At 39.4% G+C, this 15206-nt stretch overlaps 1 protein-coding gene across 8 annotated transcripts in view; it reads right to left on the bottom strand.

The window, feature by feature from the left end:
- glt1d1 (glycosyltransferase 1 domain containing 1) overlaps positions 1-15206 on the bottom strand; it is a 32913-nt gene that overhangs the window by 5538 nt on the left and 12169 nt on the right. For 4 of the 8 annotated variants that reach the window (XM_047382247.1, XM_047382246.1, XM_047382243.1 and 1 more), the window contains exons 7-10: positions 6084-6182; positions 4036-4085; positions 2513-2566; positions 1366-1409 (exon numbers count right to left, since the gene is read on the bottom strand). In XM_047382247.1, the coding sequence (XP_047238203.1) occupies positions 1366-1409; positions 2513-2566; positions 4036-4085; positions 6084-6182 (247 nt within the window). The remainder of the gene's footprint in view (positions 1-1365; positions 1410-2512; positions 2567-4035; positions 4086-6083; positions 6183-15206) is intronic. The other 4 variants (XM_047382248.1, XM_047382249.1, XM_047382250.1 and 1 more) reach the window with 3 other exon arrangements.

Genomic DNA, 15206 nt, shown 5'->3' on the forward strand with positions numbered 1-15206 from the left:
AGTCCAAGTTATGTCGTTACTTAAACTGTGTTTCACAGAGGAGCTTGCATGTTTGAAATAAAGTGGTGAGGATGTCTGAAACAAGTCTGTCCTCTGTTATACCCCTGACCCGTTGAGCGAGATAGACAAAGCTCTGCATAAGCTGACTTGTATAGAAGCAAGCTGGTTTTGAAAGGTCAAGGAGGAGGATGTAGTAGTGAGAAATGGTTTGTGCAACCAGCCAGCAGCAGGATTTAAAAGCATAAACAAGGCCAAGAAACCATTTCTGACATGGGTAAGGAGATCAGATATATGATTTAAATTTCATGCTCAGCCAACAACATGATTGTGAATTTAGTTTGTTCATCATTATTGTTTTAAAAAGATCGATATGGGGAGATCTCCAACACAGATTTTATACATAGTACTAAAGTCAACTCCTCCTGATATCCTGCACTGCTGGCATCATATCTGAAAGGTCAGGAGAGTGTGGAGGCTAGTCAATGGTATCAATTTCTTTATTCTCCAGGAACTGCCTACATACTCCTGCCACATGAGGCTGGACATTATTATACACCAGGAGGAAACCAGGTCTCACTGCACCAGCGAAGGGTGTAACAATGGGTCTAAGGATTTTATCCCAATACCACCGACAACCCTGTCCAGTTCTCCTAGACCAGCTGCATGTCTTGTAGAATCTCCTCCATGCTCTTGAAACTGTGTTGGGAGACACAGCAACCCTTCGGGCAATGGCACATATTGATGTGCCATCCTGGTGAAGGTGGTCTGCCTGTGCAACCTCTGTAGGATCCAGGTATAGCCTAATGCTACCAGTAGTGACAATGACCCTGGTCAAATGCCAAAACTCAGGGAAAACATATCTATGGCCTCCACTAGCAAAACTATTCCTGCTTTTGGGGTCATCTTATTGTTGCTCCTTTAATGCACCTGACACCGATCAACAACCCCCTCTAATACTTAACTGACCAGCTCAATATTCCACAAGTTTAATTGACTTGAAATTATAATATGATTAAAAATTGTTCCTTTATTTTTTGAGCACTACATAAATGCAGTCTGCACAAGCTAAACCAAATTGGGTGTAGACATGCAGGACTATATTTATTTATTTTTGAATAACTAAGATAATAGGACACACCTGGGGAACACCTGTTAGTCACACGTTTCAGTATTTTTGCTCAACTAAATATCTGTTTCTCCTTACAAATATTGCTTCTGAGCTGTATATCAGGAAATTAAGCTGAAATGTCACATATTAATCTTTTGATGTCAAATCCAAATATTTTCAGTTTTAAGCAAAAATAATGAAATTGGCCTCACTGTCCCTGAAGTTGACTATCCCGGTGTTTCCAAGATGGGCCTTACCGTTTAACAACTGCTTCCACTTTAGCAGTGAGTGCAGGATCAACCTGGAAAATAAATACATGTATAGATTTAAGATTAAGAAGACAAACAAACACTGACGTTTTAGATCCATAACAGCTTTACTTTCATCAAGGTTTCCAGCACAATCTTAGTCAGAGAGATAAGATAAACAATGACACAATAATTTATTTCATGAGAAAATCACTATCTGGAAATCCTGTATTATCAGAGATTGGGGTCAGGGTGGGATGGGAGGCCAATCTGATTAATTGCAATGTAGGATTTGCATGCATTAGCCTGCCTTCAGAGAAGTCAAAGCGTAGCCATTTGGGTCAGTGATGCCACGAAGCATAATGGTAGGCTTTTTTTGCCCTTGCTCATCTTATGATCCCGAATGACAATATCTAATTTATTGTTAAGATAGTGTGCAATAAATGCTGAATAGAGAGCATTTTGGTGCCCTGGTGCAATCTGGGATTTGTCTTAGAGCTATGGTTAGTTTATTGTTTTTGTGCTGCATGTGGGACAAAACAATTTCCCCTGTGGTATCAATAAAGCTTCTTTTCATTTAGTTTTTTTTGTAAGTCACAAAGTGGCACGTAAAGTCGATAAAACATTTCTCCCTTTTCATAAACTATATTTACAATAGCATTAATAAAGCGCAGTTAGAAAGGAGTAAGATGTTGCCGACAAACACAGCTGACCTGAATTTTGCTCTTGTTGACAGATGTTGCACAGCCAGAGTGCTTATTATGAGGGGAATTTATAGTGCGTCATTATAGTCAGAGTAGGGCATGGCTCATTCTGCCTCCTGTATTTTCTGATTTTGCATTCACATCCTCTGAACAGGTAATGATTTTTAAAAGAAATTAAGAAACAAGAAAAAAGGAAGCAATTAAAACATCTTTTACCAAAGAAATGGAAAGATTAAAAATGCTGAGATCTATTTATTTTACAGAAAAACAAACATGAATTTGCTGTGATTCAGGGTAAGATGAGCAAGATGAATCACACATTTCTGCTTCCACTGAACCGTTTCATCAAGCATCAACACAGCGTAGCAAAAGCACGAAGCGGCAATAAGATATGTGCCTCTGGCTATGTCTTACTGAGCTGTTTTTTGAGTGAAACTATAAGCACAACATACCTTTTGCCTGGCACCACTGTCTGAGCAAATGAACAGATGCTTAAATATGATATACTAAGGTGAGATCAATGTTAAGTCAGGGGAAAGAGAAGATGAAGACAGAAAATAGAAATCAATTATACATTTTGGAAATGAAACAGCAAAGTGAGCAGAGTACTGATTCTGAATTTGAGTTTTTATCTGCAGGACTAAGAAGACAAAGGCACCATGCATTGCTTTGCAAAAGTATTCATAACCCTTAAACTCTACCATTTTGTCACCTTATTCATGTCACTTGTTTGAATCTTAAACTTGAATGTATTTTACTGGAATTCTATGTGATAAACCAACTCAAAGTATCATTATTAAGAGCAGGGAAAAGGATGAATGGCTTCCAAAGATTGTGCCTAATATTCTCTAGAGATTTCTTCTAATGGCATGTATTTTGGCTAATGCATCTTCTCAAATTGAAGAAGCTTCTCTATCCCTCTTGATGAAGAGCATTTGAAAAGCATCCCCACAGCATGATGCTGCCACCACTGGGTTTCATAGTGGGGTTTTCAGGACGCTGTTCACTTTTAGTTTGCTTAGCTGGATACCTGACCTGTCTGCTGCTTGGTATTCAGGATGCTGTTTGTTCACTATAACCTCTGGTATCTTCACAGATTAGCTGGGTTTATAAAGAAATTCAAATTCACACAGGTAGTCTGAAAGCAGCTGGTTGCCCTGGATTTTTCTTTAGAGGCTTCAAAAGGGAATACATACAAATGCACGTTTGAGATTTTTATTAGTAACAATTGTTGAAACACATGTATAATTTTCTACAAAATTATGGGCTACTTTCTTCTGGTCTATGACATAAAATCCTAGGAAAACACGTTTTACTGTGGTTTGTGGTTGTAGTGTAGCAAAATGTAAAAAGCTTAAAGAGGTATGAATATCTGTGCAAGGCACTGCAAATGTTTAAAATATTTAATTTGACTGATCGAATATTTTCATAAATCAACCAGTCAGTAGGTGATGCAATTTTTCAGTTGCAGTTTTTTCCACTGCCTGTACAGGTGCGGTTAATATGTCCATGGGAGATAAACGGAACAGAGGTATGATGCTGTGTGACCGGGCCACAAACTCTGCCTGTAACATAAACCTGTGCATTTCCAGGTAATCTCTGTTTATTTGTGTGAAAATGGAAGAGCTTTGCACAGTTCATTAGTCAATGGTAAGTGCTAATCTGGGGTCACCAGCGGATCAATTTAGCAAATAGCGAAATAGCTAGAGGTTAGAAAATGGGAAAAAAAGCACCACTACTGTTGCTACAGTGAAGACCTTTCCCTCCAGAGCTGCTCTTTAATTTCAGCCTAACAGCTGAAGCCTGTATATCTGCTACATCCAATTAGAGGTTCCCTGACTTCACACGCCAGGTTTCTCTGGACATTCAGAAGCACAGTGCTTTTTATGACACATAAAACAAAAAAAAGTAAATAATCTGAATTTAAAATGTCCTTGTCAAAACCTATATATCAATGTATACAATCAATTCTTACCTTTGGCCCGATTATGATCAGTATATTGAGATGGTTCTCAGAATGCCACTCTGAAACATGCAAAGATAAGGGAGCAATGTAAACATAGACAGTTTGGAGTGTAAGGGGATGAATAGTTATCATTTTTAGATTATGCATTCATGCATGTATTTTAAAAGGCTTCTTACAATTGTACCGTCCTACAGCACCACATATGCTTTTAGGCATGAGTGAACTAGATTTTAATTCAAAAGCACATGAAAATCATCACACAGCTCGTCTAAACATTAATGCACAATTTTACGCCCTCTAGTGCTGTCTTATTACCATAGCTGTGCGCTATGAAAGAAAAAAAATGGTGACGGATTAAAACATTAGAGGTTCTGTGAATTTGCAACAGTTTTCACTGAATTTAAGTTAAAGAGGAAATACATCCATCAAAGGAATAAACAATATAAAAGCCTGTCTGTATAATAATGACAATAATAATAATAATAATGCACTTTGACATACAATTCCAATAATTTCAAAGTCAGCTGTGTAGATTTAACATAATTTTCTCCACAGGGTACCTTTTGAGTAAATTTATCAGCTGTCAAGGGCTCACACTTGATATTTAGATTGATTGCATTGCATTAGTATTCATACCCCTTGAGCCTTTCACATTCCTTCATGTAATCATTGCAAACTTCACTGTATATCACTGGGATTTTTTGTGATAGACCAACACAAAATAGGGCATAATCCAATACAAAACTGTGTTGTGTGCCAATGTATTCAGCCCCCTTTACTCTAAGACTCTTCAATAAAATTCAGGAAGTTAGGAAATATGAGTTCGCCTTAGTACAATTTATTCTCTGTATAAATACACTGCTCTTTGATAACCTCATAGGTTGTTAGAAACAGGTCAGGGAAAAAGTTGTGTAGAAGACAAAGCAGAAAAACAACAACCTAAGGGATGCCAGGCAGCAATGTTTAATCTGTCAGATAAAAATAGAAAGAGTAATAAAGAACTGCAAACCAACCAAGACATGACTGTTCACCCAAACTGGCATGCCAGGCAAGGATAGCATTAATTAAAGAAACAGTCATAAGCCATATGGTGACTCTGGAGGACTCATAGAAATCCACAGCTCAGGTAGAATAATCTGTACTAAAAAACATGCATTCAACAAATCTGGCCTTTTTGGAAGAGTGCTTAGAAAAAAGCCATGAGAAGTCTGTTTGCCCTTTTTCATGGGACATGTAAGTGGCACAGCACCCAAGGAGGATGGTGCTCTGGTCGGTTGCTAAACAGGACTACATACAAATAGGTGTTGTGAAAAACTTTCATAACTTTCATCTGAAAAAAAAAAAACAAAAAAACATCCCACATCACACTCCATTGATGGTGGCAGTAACATGCAGTGGGAATCTTTTTTATTCAACAATGAGAGAGATGCTGGTTAGAGTTGATGGGAAGATGTATAGAGCTAAACACAGGATAATCCTGTAAGAAAACCTGTTAGAGGTTGCAAAAGATTTAAGACTGGGAAGGAGATTCACCTTCCAGCAGTTCAACAATCCTAACCATAGAGCCCAATCCACAATTAAATGGTTTTGATCAAAGCATTTTCATCTGTTAGAATGCCCCAGTCATAGTTCGGAAATAAATCCAATTGTAGCGACTTGAACGATGCTCATCACAGATGCATCCAATCTGACTAAGCTTAAGCTGTTTTCCAAATAAGTATAGGCACAAATCTGAGACTCTAGATGTCTAAAGCTTAGAGACATACATTAAAATATTTGCACCTATAATTGCAATGAAAGGTGGTTCTAAAAAGAATTGGCTTATGGGGCTGAATACAAATGGATGTTTTAAAAACCATGTATCATTTTCTTTTCATTTCAATATTATGCACTCTTCAATATTGATCTATGGCATAAAGTCCCAGTAAAGTACATTAAAAGTTTGTAGTTGTCACATGGTAAAGAAAAACGTTAATGCTGTATGAATATCTTTAGCTTATACATGGTATTTTTTACTCCAAGTGCATACAGTACAAAAATTGCAAAAATAATAAGACCTGAAAAAACTTCTGCCAAATAGAGTGGGTCCTTGACTCTTCTGAGGCCACAAACCAACAGGAAGACACAAAGCTCATCCACACAGTCTGTCCTTACACCTGGAGCAAAGCCAGACACACACACATAGAGACAGCAACATTATATAAAAAAACACTGCATAATGAACATCCCAAGTACATTAGCAGATAATGAAAGCAATACATCAGCCAAGGTCACGTGGAAGGGAAGACGGCAGTGACTAATGTGCCTGCACAATGCAACAGGGGAAAGAGTGCTAAAATTATTGAAAGGTTGCAGCCTAATCAGTGAAAACTGCAGCGTCACGGTCATACTGACTGACTGTTGGGACGAGAATTTGCTCTCTGAACATCAGGCTAACAACATTAAATGTTTTGAGAACTTTGCTTTAGCTAAAACAGAATGCTGTGGAGTTGCAGATCATCCAGCTCTCATGTTCAATCTTGAGATTAGTTAGGAACTGGCAGGCGAAGAACTGTGCTCAATGCCAACAACTACTGTAATGCACCTGACCCTGCAAAACTCCCAAATTATTATTCTGATCTGAACAATACTTCCTATGTTATGAATCACATAAGCCCCAAAAACAGATCAAGAAATTTAGTCTGTGAAAGAAATGCAAGTGGACTATTTTAGTCCCTTATTTTATATATTGGACAATGATCCAAAGTGGGAATTGCTGTGCTGATTATTGTGCTAGCAATTTATGTTTGGAATAAATTAACAAACTGGAAAACAAAAAATACTTTTAAGAGAATGCCTCTATGAACTAAGACCTAGCATGTCAGCAGTCAAGTGAAATCCCCTGCTGCCAGATAAGTTCAGATCAGGAGGCTGAAGAAGTTCTTCTAATGTTACTAAGAGTACCTTAAAATGACAGCATCAGGATTGGGGGCTGACCCCGATCCAATTGTCCGAAAAGCTTGAATATTGGCAGGATATACAGTACAGACCAAAAGTTTGGACACACCTTCTCATTCAAAGAGTTGTCTTTATTTTCATGACTATGAATATTGTAGCTTCACACTGAAGGTATCAAAACTATGAATTAGCACATGTGGAATTATATACTGAACAAAAAAGAGTGAAACAACTGAAAATATTCAATACAATTCAAAGATACTTTATTGATCCCCGAGGGGAAATTAGAATTCCAGTACAACGCATCCAAACATACATCTTGACACAAGACAAGGGGGGACGGGTCACTGAGGCTTTGCTGCCCACTCACAGGCGCTGCCCTTGCTAGATGAGAAAAGAGGCCACATTAGGTAAGTAGAGGGACAAAATCATATTTCACACTTTATCCTTAGCAGGATACAGTTTGAGATTGCAAAAAACCTCAGCACAAAGAAGCAACAAGTTTACAAAACAACATCATGCCGGGAACGGTGAAGGTGGTGTGAGGGGGTGCATATGTTTATCTTGAGCCTGTGAGTGTGTGCAAGTAAGTCCATGAAGCACTGTCCCAGAGGCCATTGTCCTTGATGGTACGTTGGAATGTTCATCAAACGGCCACACAGTTCTGAGCAGGTCCACAGATGTCCTCAGGGAAGGGGGGGGAGAGGGCAGAGGGAGCAGAGCGTCATGTTTACATAACTTCCAGGAGAGGTTGAAGATAGCCAGCCATCAATGCGATGCAGGGGAGCCAGATTAAAAAAAACAATTATTATTTGGGTTAGGTTGACTCTTAATTTTCCGTCAGCCTTGAGAGTCTCGCTGGTGCTTCTCAAAGGCGAATCCAAACAGCCAAATTCCTGGTCTTTCGCCAGATTTGAGCGAACAACTTTCTCCAAGATTTATCGCATTTCACCCCTGAGTCCAGGAACCGCAACCTGCCTGCGATCCTGTGTAAGAATCACATCCAGTCTGCGATTCAGCTCACGTAACATCTTATTTTGAGTGCTGATCGCCCTGAAGATCCCATCACACATGCCAGGCAGCCTCACAATTGCCAGAACAGCTGCTGACATTCTCAGAATTTCTCGATATGCCAGGTAACCGCTGACTCCAAAAAGCAGAAATCCTGATATCAAACAGCCAATTATATACATATCTTCCACATCCTTGACTGACATTATCGACAAACACACAATCCTCCACTTCTGCCAGGAGTCCTTTGTGTATCCAGAGAAAAACGTCCCGTCCGGACAAGTTGGGCTCTCCTTCACCCTGTCTTCTCGTCGAGAAAATTTGATCAATTGCATTGAGAGACCAGCTGACCAAATCCATAACTAAGAATTTGGAAGATATGCAAATATATGTCTTATATTCTAGGTTCTTCAAAGTAGCCACCTTTTGCTTTGATTACTGCTCCGCACACTCTTGGCATTCAGTTGATGAGCTTCAAGAGGTAGTCACCTCAAATGGTTTTCACTTCACAGGTGTGCCCTGTCAAGTTTAATAAGTGGGATTTCAAGCCTTACAAATGGGGTTGGGACCATCAGTTGTGTTGTGCAGGAGGTGACACAGCTGATAGTCCTACTGAATAGACTGTTAGAATTTGTATTATGGCAAGAAAAAAGCAGTTAAGTAAAGAAAAACGAGTGGCCATCATTACTTTAAGAAATGAAGGTCAGTCAGTCCGAACAATTGGGAAAACTTTGAAAGTGTCCCCAGGTGCAGTCACAAAAACCATCAAGCACTACAAAGAAACTGGCTCACATGAGGATCGCCCCAGGAAAGGAAGACCAAGAGTCACCTCTGCTGCGGACGATACGTTCATCCGAGTCACAGCAGCTCAGATTCAGAGTTCTAGCAGCAGACACATCTCTAGAACTGTTAAGAGGAGACTGCGTGAATTAGGCCTTCATGGTAAAATAGCTGCAAGGAAACCACTGCTGAGGACAGGCATCAAGCAGAAGAGACTTGTTTGGGCTAAAGAACACAAGGAATGGACATTAGACCAGTGGAAATCTGTGCTTTGGTCTGATGAGTCAGTGATGTTTGGTTCCAACCACCGTGTCTTTGTGCGGCACAGAAGAGGTGAACGGATGGACTCTACATGCCTGGTTCCCACCGTGAAGCATGGAGGAGGAGGTGTGACTTCTGTGAGACTTCTGCACCACTCAGCAGGTATTTTGGCCCACTCCTCATGAGCAAACTGCTCCAGTTGTCTCAGGTTTGAAGGGTGCCTTTTCCAGACGGTATGTTTTAGCTCCTTCCAAAGATGCTCAATAGGATTTAGGTCAGAGCTCATAGAAGGCCACTTCAGAGTAGTGCAATGTATTCGTCTTAGCCATTCTTGGGTGTTTTTAGATGTGTGTTTTGGGTAATTATCCTGTTGCAAGACCCATGACCTGCGACTGAGACCAAGCTTTCTGACACTGGGCAGCACATTTTTCTCTAGAATCCCTTGATAGTCTTGAGATTCCATTATACCTTGCAAAGATTCAAGACACCATGTGCCAGATGCAGCAAAGCAGACCCAGAACATAGCAGAGCCTCCTCTATGTTTCACAGTAGGGACAGTGTTTTCTTCATATGCTTAATGTTTCCGTCTGCGAACATAAAGCTGATGTGCCTTGCCAAAAAGTTAAATTTTTCTCTCATCTGGCCATAGGATATTCTCCCAGAAGCTTTGTGGCTTTGTGACACCATGTCACCAAACACCACAGTGACTACCTGTAGCCCTATATATAGGCCCACTGACTGATTACAAGAATGTAGACAGCTGTGATGCTAATTAATGGACACACCTTGATTTAACATGTCCCTTTGGTCACATTTTTCTCTAGGCCTGTTTCATGAGTTAATTTTTTTTAAATAATTCTGTTGAAGCATGTTTGAAAAGCAATGTCTGACTTTCTTTTGTGCATTTTCATATAATTTTTATTTATTATTACTTTTGTCAGATTTGTTATTTCTGTGACAATTGTGGGTTTTTCTTTCATTAACCGAGGGTTACCAACAATTTTGTCCACGTGTGTAATGTGAAAAGCAGAATTTTAAATTTGTTGGGACCCACAGCCATGGATACAACATGAAAGATGTGGTACAAACTTTTCTGGAACTTTCAAAATAAATTGGATTACCCGACTTCCAGCAACTTAGGAAGGCGGGGGGTAACAGCGGACATCCCATGATGCCACTGCCCGTATAAAACCCCCACCTTCCCAAGGAACCGACCTCTTCTACGTGGGTCACACAGGGACAAGGACAGAGAGACCCAGCGCACTAATGTCTCTTTGCTGGCAAACAGACATAACTCTTCAACTGGATCCGAGAGTGTCATACGATCATCGATCATATGCACTAAGATAAGTACAAATGAATCACTGTATGTGTATCCGGTAGATTCATTCATAACGGGATAATAATTAAGGTACAAGCCTGGCTTGACTTTTCTCTCTGAGGCCTACAGAATCAAGCTGTGTTATAGAGAATTCCCGGTAGAGACGCTGTCTCTACGAAGCCAAGTGAAGCAGTTTTCCGGTCTGAAAGAAGAACAACAGGAGCTGCATCACCGTGATTACGGTAACGTGCAGTTTGGTGGCCAACAGAACGAGCCACTACCCACAGCTAAAGAGGTTAGCTGTAGCTAACCGTTTGTTGACTGTGGACGTTTCTTCAAACGTCGTCGTCGCCCGGACAACTTCTCCTCAGCACAGTTTATGAGGTTAGGTTTGGGCAGTGTGATATAAAGATTTAGGATAAAATGATCTGAACGATTTCATTTTATGAAGTTTGGTTTTGTTTCTGTTGAACTCGGCTATCTTGGTGCTAGCAGGCTATCTGCTCACCAAGTGCTCAGTGTTCTGTGTTTGTGTTTTTAAAGTTAAGACAAACTTTATTTAAAGTGTGATTTTAAAACACAGAAGATCGGCCATAACGCGGCGTCCGCACTTATGCATTTTAACCCTTTTATTAACGGTATTTTAAAGGTGTGTGTTTGATTCTGGTGCTACGCTATCAGCTTCTTTTGTTAGCTTTAACCACTAACAGGTAAGAACACGTGCTTGCTACTAAAGATCATCTACCCAGAAAGGTTGTTAGTTTTCAATCCAGTAAATAATATTTCCCTAACATTATTTTACTAAACTTGATAACTAAGTAAACACCACTAAGCCCCATTTCTCCAGAAAGATTTGGCTCTTTTCCAAAATATTTTCTTAAATATTTTACCATTTTCTTGATAACATTTATTTTAATAAACAAAGGCAGCTAATGAGACACCGTTGAGAATTAGTCATCCAGAAGGTTGGTTTTATTCAGCAGATCATTCTTTAAAACATTATTTTCTTGCATTGTGAATGGTTGTCTAAAGGTATGCTGATTATTGCCTAAGTTGGTTCCAAGACTAACTTAACTTCATTTCCAGATTCTTCAAGATAATCCTTGGTTCTCAAACATAAACATTGCATGGTAATGTTGCATTACTCTTTTGGTCATGATTTTCAGTCACCTTTAATCAAAGTGTTTATATTGTACATAGCCCATTAGTCTTCGTTATTCTTTAATTCTGCTTGGTAGTTCAGTTGGATTGTTTTAGCATGGTAAAGAGTTTGTTGATTGAAATATGTTTGACTTTGAGTTGACTTATTTTTGTTAATAAATTCTTGTATTTTAAGAAATTGTGTGAATTCATTCCATGTGTGTGCAGAGTTTTGCTGTTCAATAATGTCAGAGCTTGGCTCACCCTTTTCTATTTTGTCCTAATACCATCGCCTTACTGGGCTGGTATTCACAGGACAACCCTTAACAGACCGAAATATTATTTGATAAAATATTAAAATATTAATATTAAATAATATTTTCAGATTCATAGTCACAACAAATTGTATTCTAGATTTAACAGGGAGGCAGTGAAGATAAGATAAATAGGAGAGATTTGATCTCTCTTTTTTATTTTTATTTTAACTTGCTACAGCGTTTTGGATAAACTGAAGGCTTTTTAACTGCATTTTATTGTCTTACTGAATTATTACAATAGTCCAGCCTTGAAGTTACAAATCCATGAACTAGTTTTTCACCATCACTCCTAAGCATAATATTTCTAATTTTGGCAATATTCTGGAGGTGAAAGAAGGAAATCCTAATAAAACGTATGGGATATAATAAACATCAAAAATAAAACCAAGTTTTTTTTCCTTTATTATGGCATGCCAGTTTAATGCCATCCAGATTAAGAGACTGACCAAGCAGTTTATTTTTCAAAGACTGTAGTCCAAAGATGACAACTTTTTTCTTGTCTGAATTTAAAAGCAGAACATTTAAAGTCATTTGGGTTTTTATGTCTTCAAGACATGCCTGTGGTCTACCTAACTGATTGGATTTACCAGGATTTATGCATGAATATAGTTGCCCATACATTCATAACATTTTAGCTATTGGAAGCATATATTGTACAGACAATTTGCCCAAGCACTGAACCCTCTGGTACTCCATAAGTAACCCTAGCGTATGAAAAAGATTTATCATTTAAATGAACTGGAATCTGCCAGAGAAATGAGATTAAGCCAGATTATTTATTACTGTGTTTATGCTCACACACTTGATTAGCAAACATTTTCTCTAGAATTTTGAATAAGAAGCTATAAGTTTTGCAACTGTACTAAAAAGAAACCTAGGATTATTCTTATTCTCCCCTATTAAAGAGAAAAAATAAGCTGTTCTAGTTTGGCAAAGGGTCTTTTTGTACAACAATGGACCATTTTTCCAGATTAAGTAGGTTGTGTAGAGGACCAATTTCTCTCCAATTTCCTAGCGTCGTGCTTTAAAGTACGTAGCTCTGAATTAAAAAGGGAGTCATCCTCCTATGAACAATTACCTTCGTTTTCAAGAGGGTTACATTGGCTAATGTCCCACACAATGAGGAAGTAACACTATGAACATGAATCTCAATTTGTGAAAAGGTAGAAATGAAATTGCTGCCCTCTACTGTGCTTTTCTGTGATACTGCATACTGAGAAAATAAAAAATGGAACAGACTATTTAAACGTTGTTATCGCATTGATCTACGATACTGAAATTTTCTTTCAGAGGTGGAGTACTCAATTAAATTAAAGTCAAGGGTTATCAAAAATGGACAGACAGGACAGGGTTACGAGGAAATATTATTTGTTCACACTCAATGCCATATGTTGGCATAAGGTCCAGAGTATGAAGACATAAGTGAGTAGGCCTATGGATGTTTTGAGCAAAATCAAGGAAATCTAAGATAGCATTAAAAGGTGACATTTAGACTCACTTTCAGTGTCAAAATGAAATTTAAACTCCCACTAAAATGACATCATCAGTATTTAACATTAAATCAAATAAGAAATTAGAACTAATATAAAAATTGAAAGTAAGGGCCTGGTGGACGATACAAAAAACAAACAGTGGTTTAGTGCTTTGCAACTTGGATAAGGTTAGATATTAAAATTAATTTTAGCTATTGATTGGCCTAGGAGTAAATAACACATTTGACTGAAACATGGTTGCTACCCTTGCCCTTGAACAGTATTTCCAGGAATTAGCAAATTTGCATAATTAACCCATTTATACTATCATAATTCTGTTGCTGCAGCCAGGTTTCCGTGAGACAAATTAAATCAATCTGATTATCACACATCAAGTCATTAACTAACAAAGTCTTTGAAGACAGAGATCTAATGTTAAAAAACACATTTTTTTTTTCAGTTCAGTTAGAATCATATATTTTTTTAGATTTTCTTAATTTGCTCCATTTAGATATGTTTTTAATCTATGTGATTTTGGCCGAGGGCAAGACACTGTCTCAATGGGGGATCTGCAGAGAGGTATGTTAAACTACAACTCTGCTTCCTGGTCTGGACCCTGGACGGGGTCGGGTTTGGGGACCAGTGGATTTCGTTTCTTCTTTTTGCAGATGACGTGGTCCTGCTGGCCCACTCTAGCCAAGACCTACAGCATGCGCTGGAGCGGTTCGCAGCTGAGTGTGAAGCGGCTGAGATGAAGATCAGCTCCTCCAAGTCCGAGGCCATGGTACTCGACCGGAAAAGGGTGGCTTGTCCTCTTCAGGTTGGAGGGGAGTTCCTGCCTCAGGTGGAGGAGTTCAAGCATCTCGGGGTCTTGTTCACGAGTCAGGGAAGAATGGAGCGGGAGATCGACAGACGGATCGGTGCGGCTGCTGCAGTAATGGGGGCACTGTGCCAGTCCGTTGTGGTGAAGAGAGAGCTGAGCCGAAAAGCGAAGCTCTCGATTTACCGGTCGGTCTACGTTCCTACCCTCACCTATGGCCGTGAACTTTGGGTCATGACCGAAAGAACGAGATCCCGGATACAAGCGGCTGAAATGAGCTTCCTCCGTAGGGTTGCCAGGCACTCCCTTAGAGATAGGGTGAGGAGCTCAGCCATCCGGGAGGGGCTCGAAGTAGAGCCGCTGCTCCTCCACATCGAGAGAAGCCAGTTGAGGTGGCTCGGGCATCTATAACGGATGCCTCCCGGACGCCTTCCTCAGTAGGTGTTCCAGGCACGTCCCACCGGGAGGAGGCCCAGGGGACGGCCCAAGACACGCTGAAGGGACTATATCTCTCGGCTGGCCCGGGAACACCTTTCTCCCCGGAGGAGCTGGAGGAGGTGACTGGGGAGAGGGACGTCTGGGTCTCTCTGCTAAGTCTGCTGCCCCCGCGACCCGGTCCCGGATAAGCAGAAGACGACGAGTACGAGTACGAGTAGGGCTTCGCAACATAAGAAAATACTAAAATTGTGCTATTAGTAAATATTGCAAGTATGATATTAGTTGCAATTAATCAACATTTTCCTGACTCTTTTCTTTCTCATGTGTGCTTTCAGAACTTTTAAAGATCTAGGAAAGTGTAACCTGTGTCCGATGTCAACATCTACTGCAGAAAATCTCCAACCCAAAGGCTAAATATTGCAGTGGCATGCTAAGTGTGGACTGATGACAATATATTAGTCAACAATTGTTGCATTATAAACAGCCCTTTGCCAAATATAAAAAGATAAGAATAAAATAATAATACAATGATGTTGCAACAATGATGTATTGTGATATAGTGTGCATCCCTATAGAACGAAGACATTTTTGAGTGGACATTAAATAAAAACCAATCTAAAAATTTGAAATGGCTGTCTTAAGTTTAAGGAACTTTACTTTTGCATTATAAACAAAACAACATA

This window comes from Girardinichthys multiradiatus, chromosome 12 (genome assembly GCF_021462225.1).
Source record: "Girardinichthys multiradiatus isolate DD_20200921_A chromosome 12, DD_fGirMul_XY1, whole genome shotgun sequence".
Lineage (NCBI taxonomy): Eukaryota > Metazoa > Chordata > Actinopteri > Cyprinodontiformes > Goodeidae > Girardinichthys > Girardinichthys multiradiatus.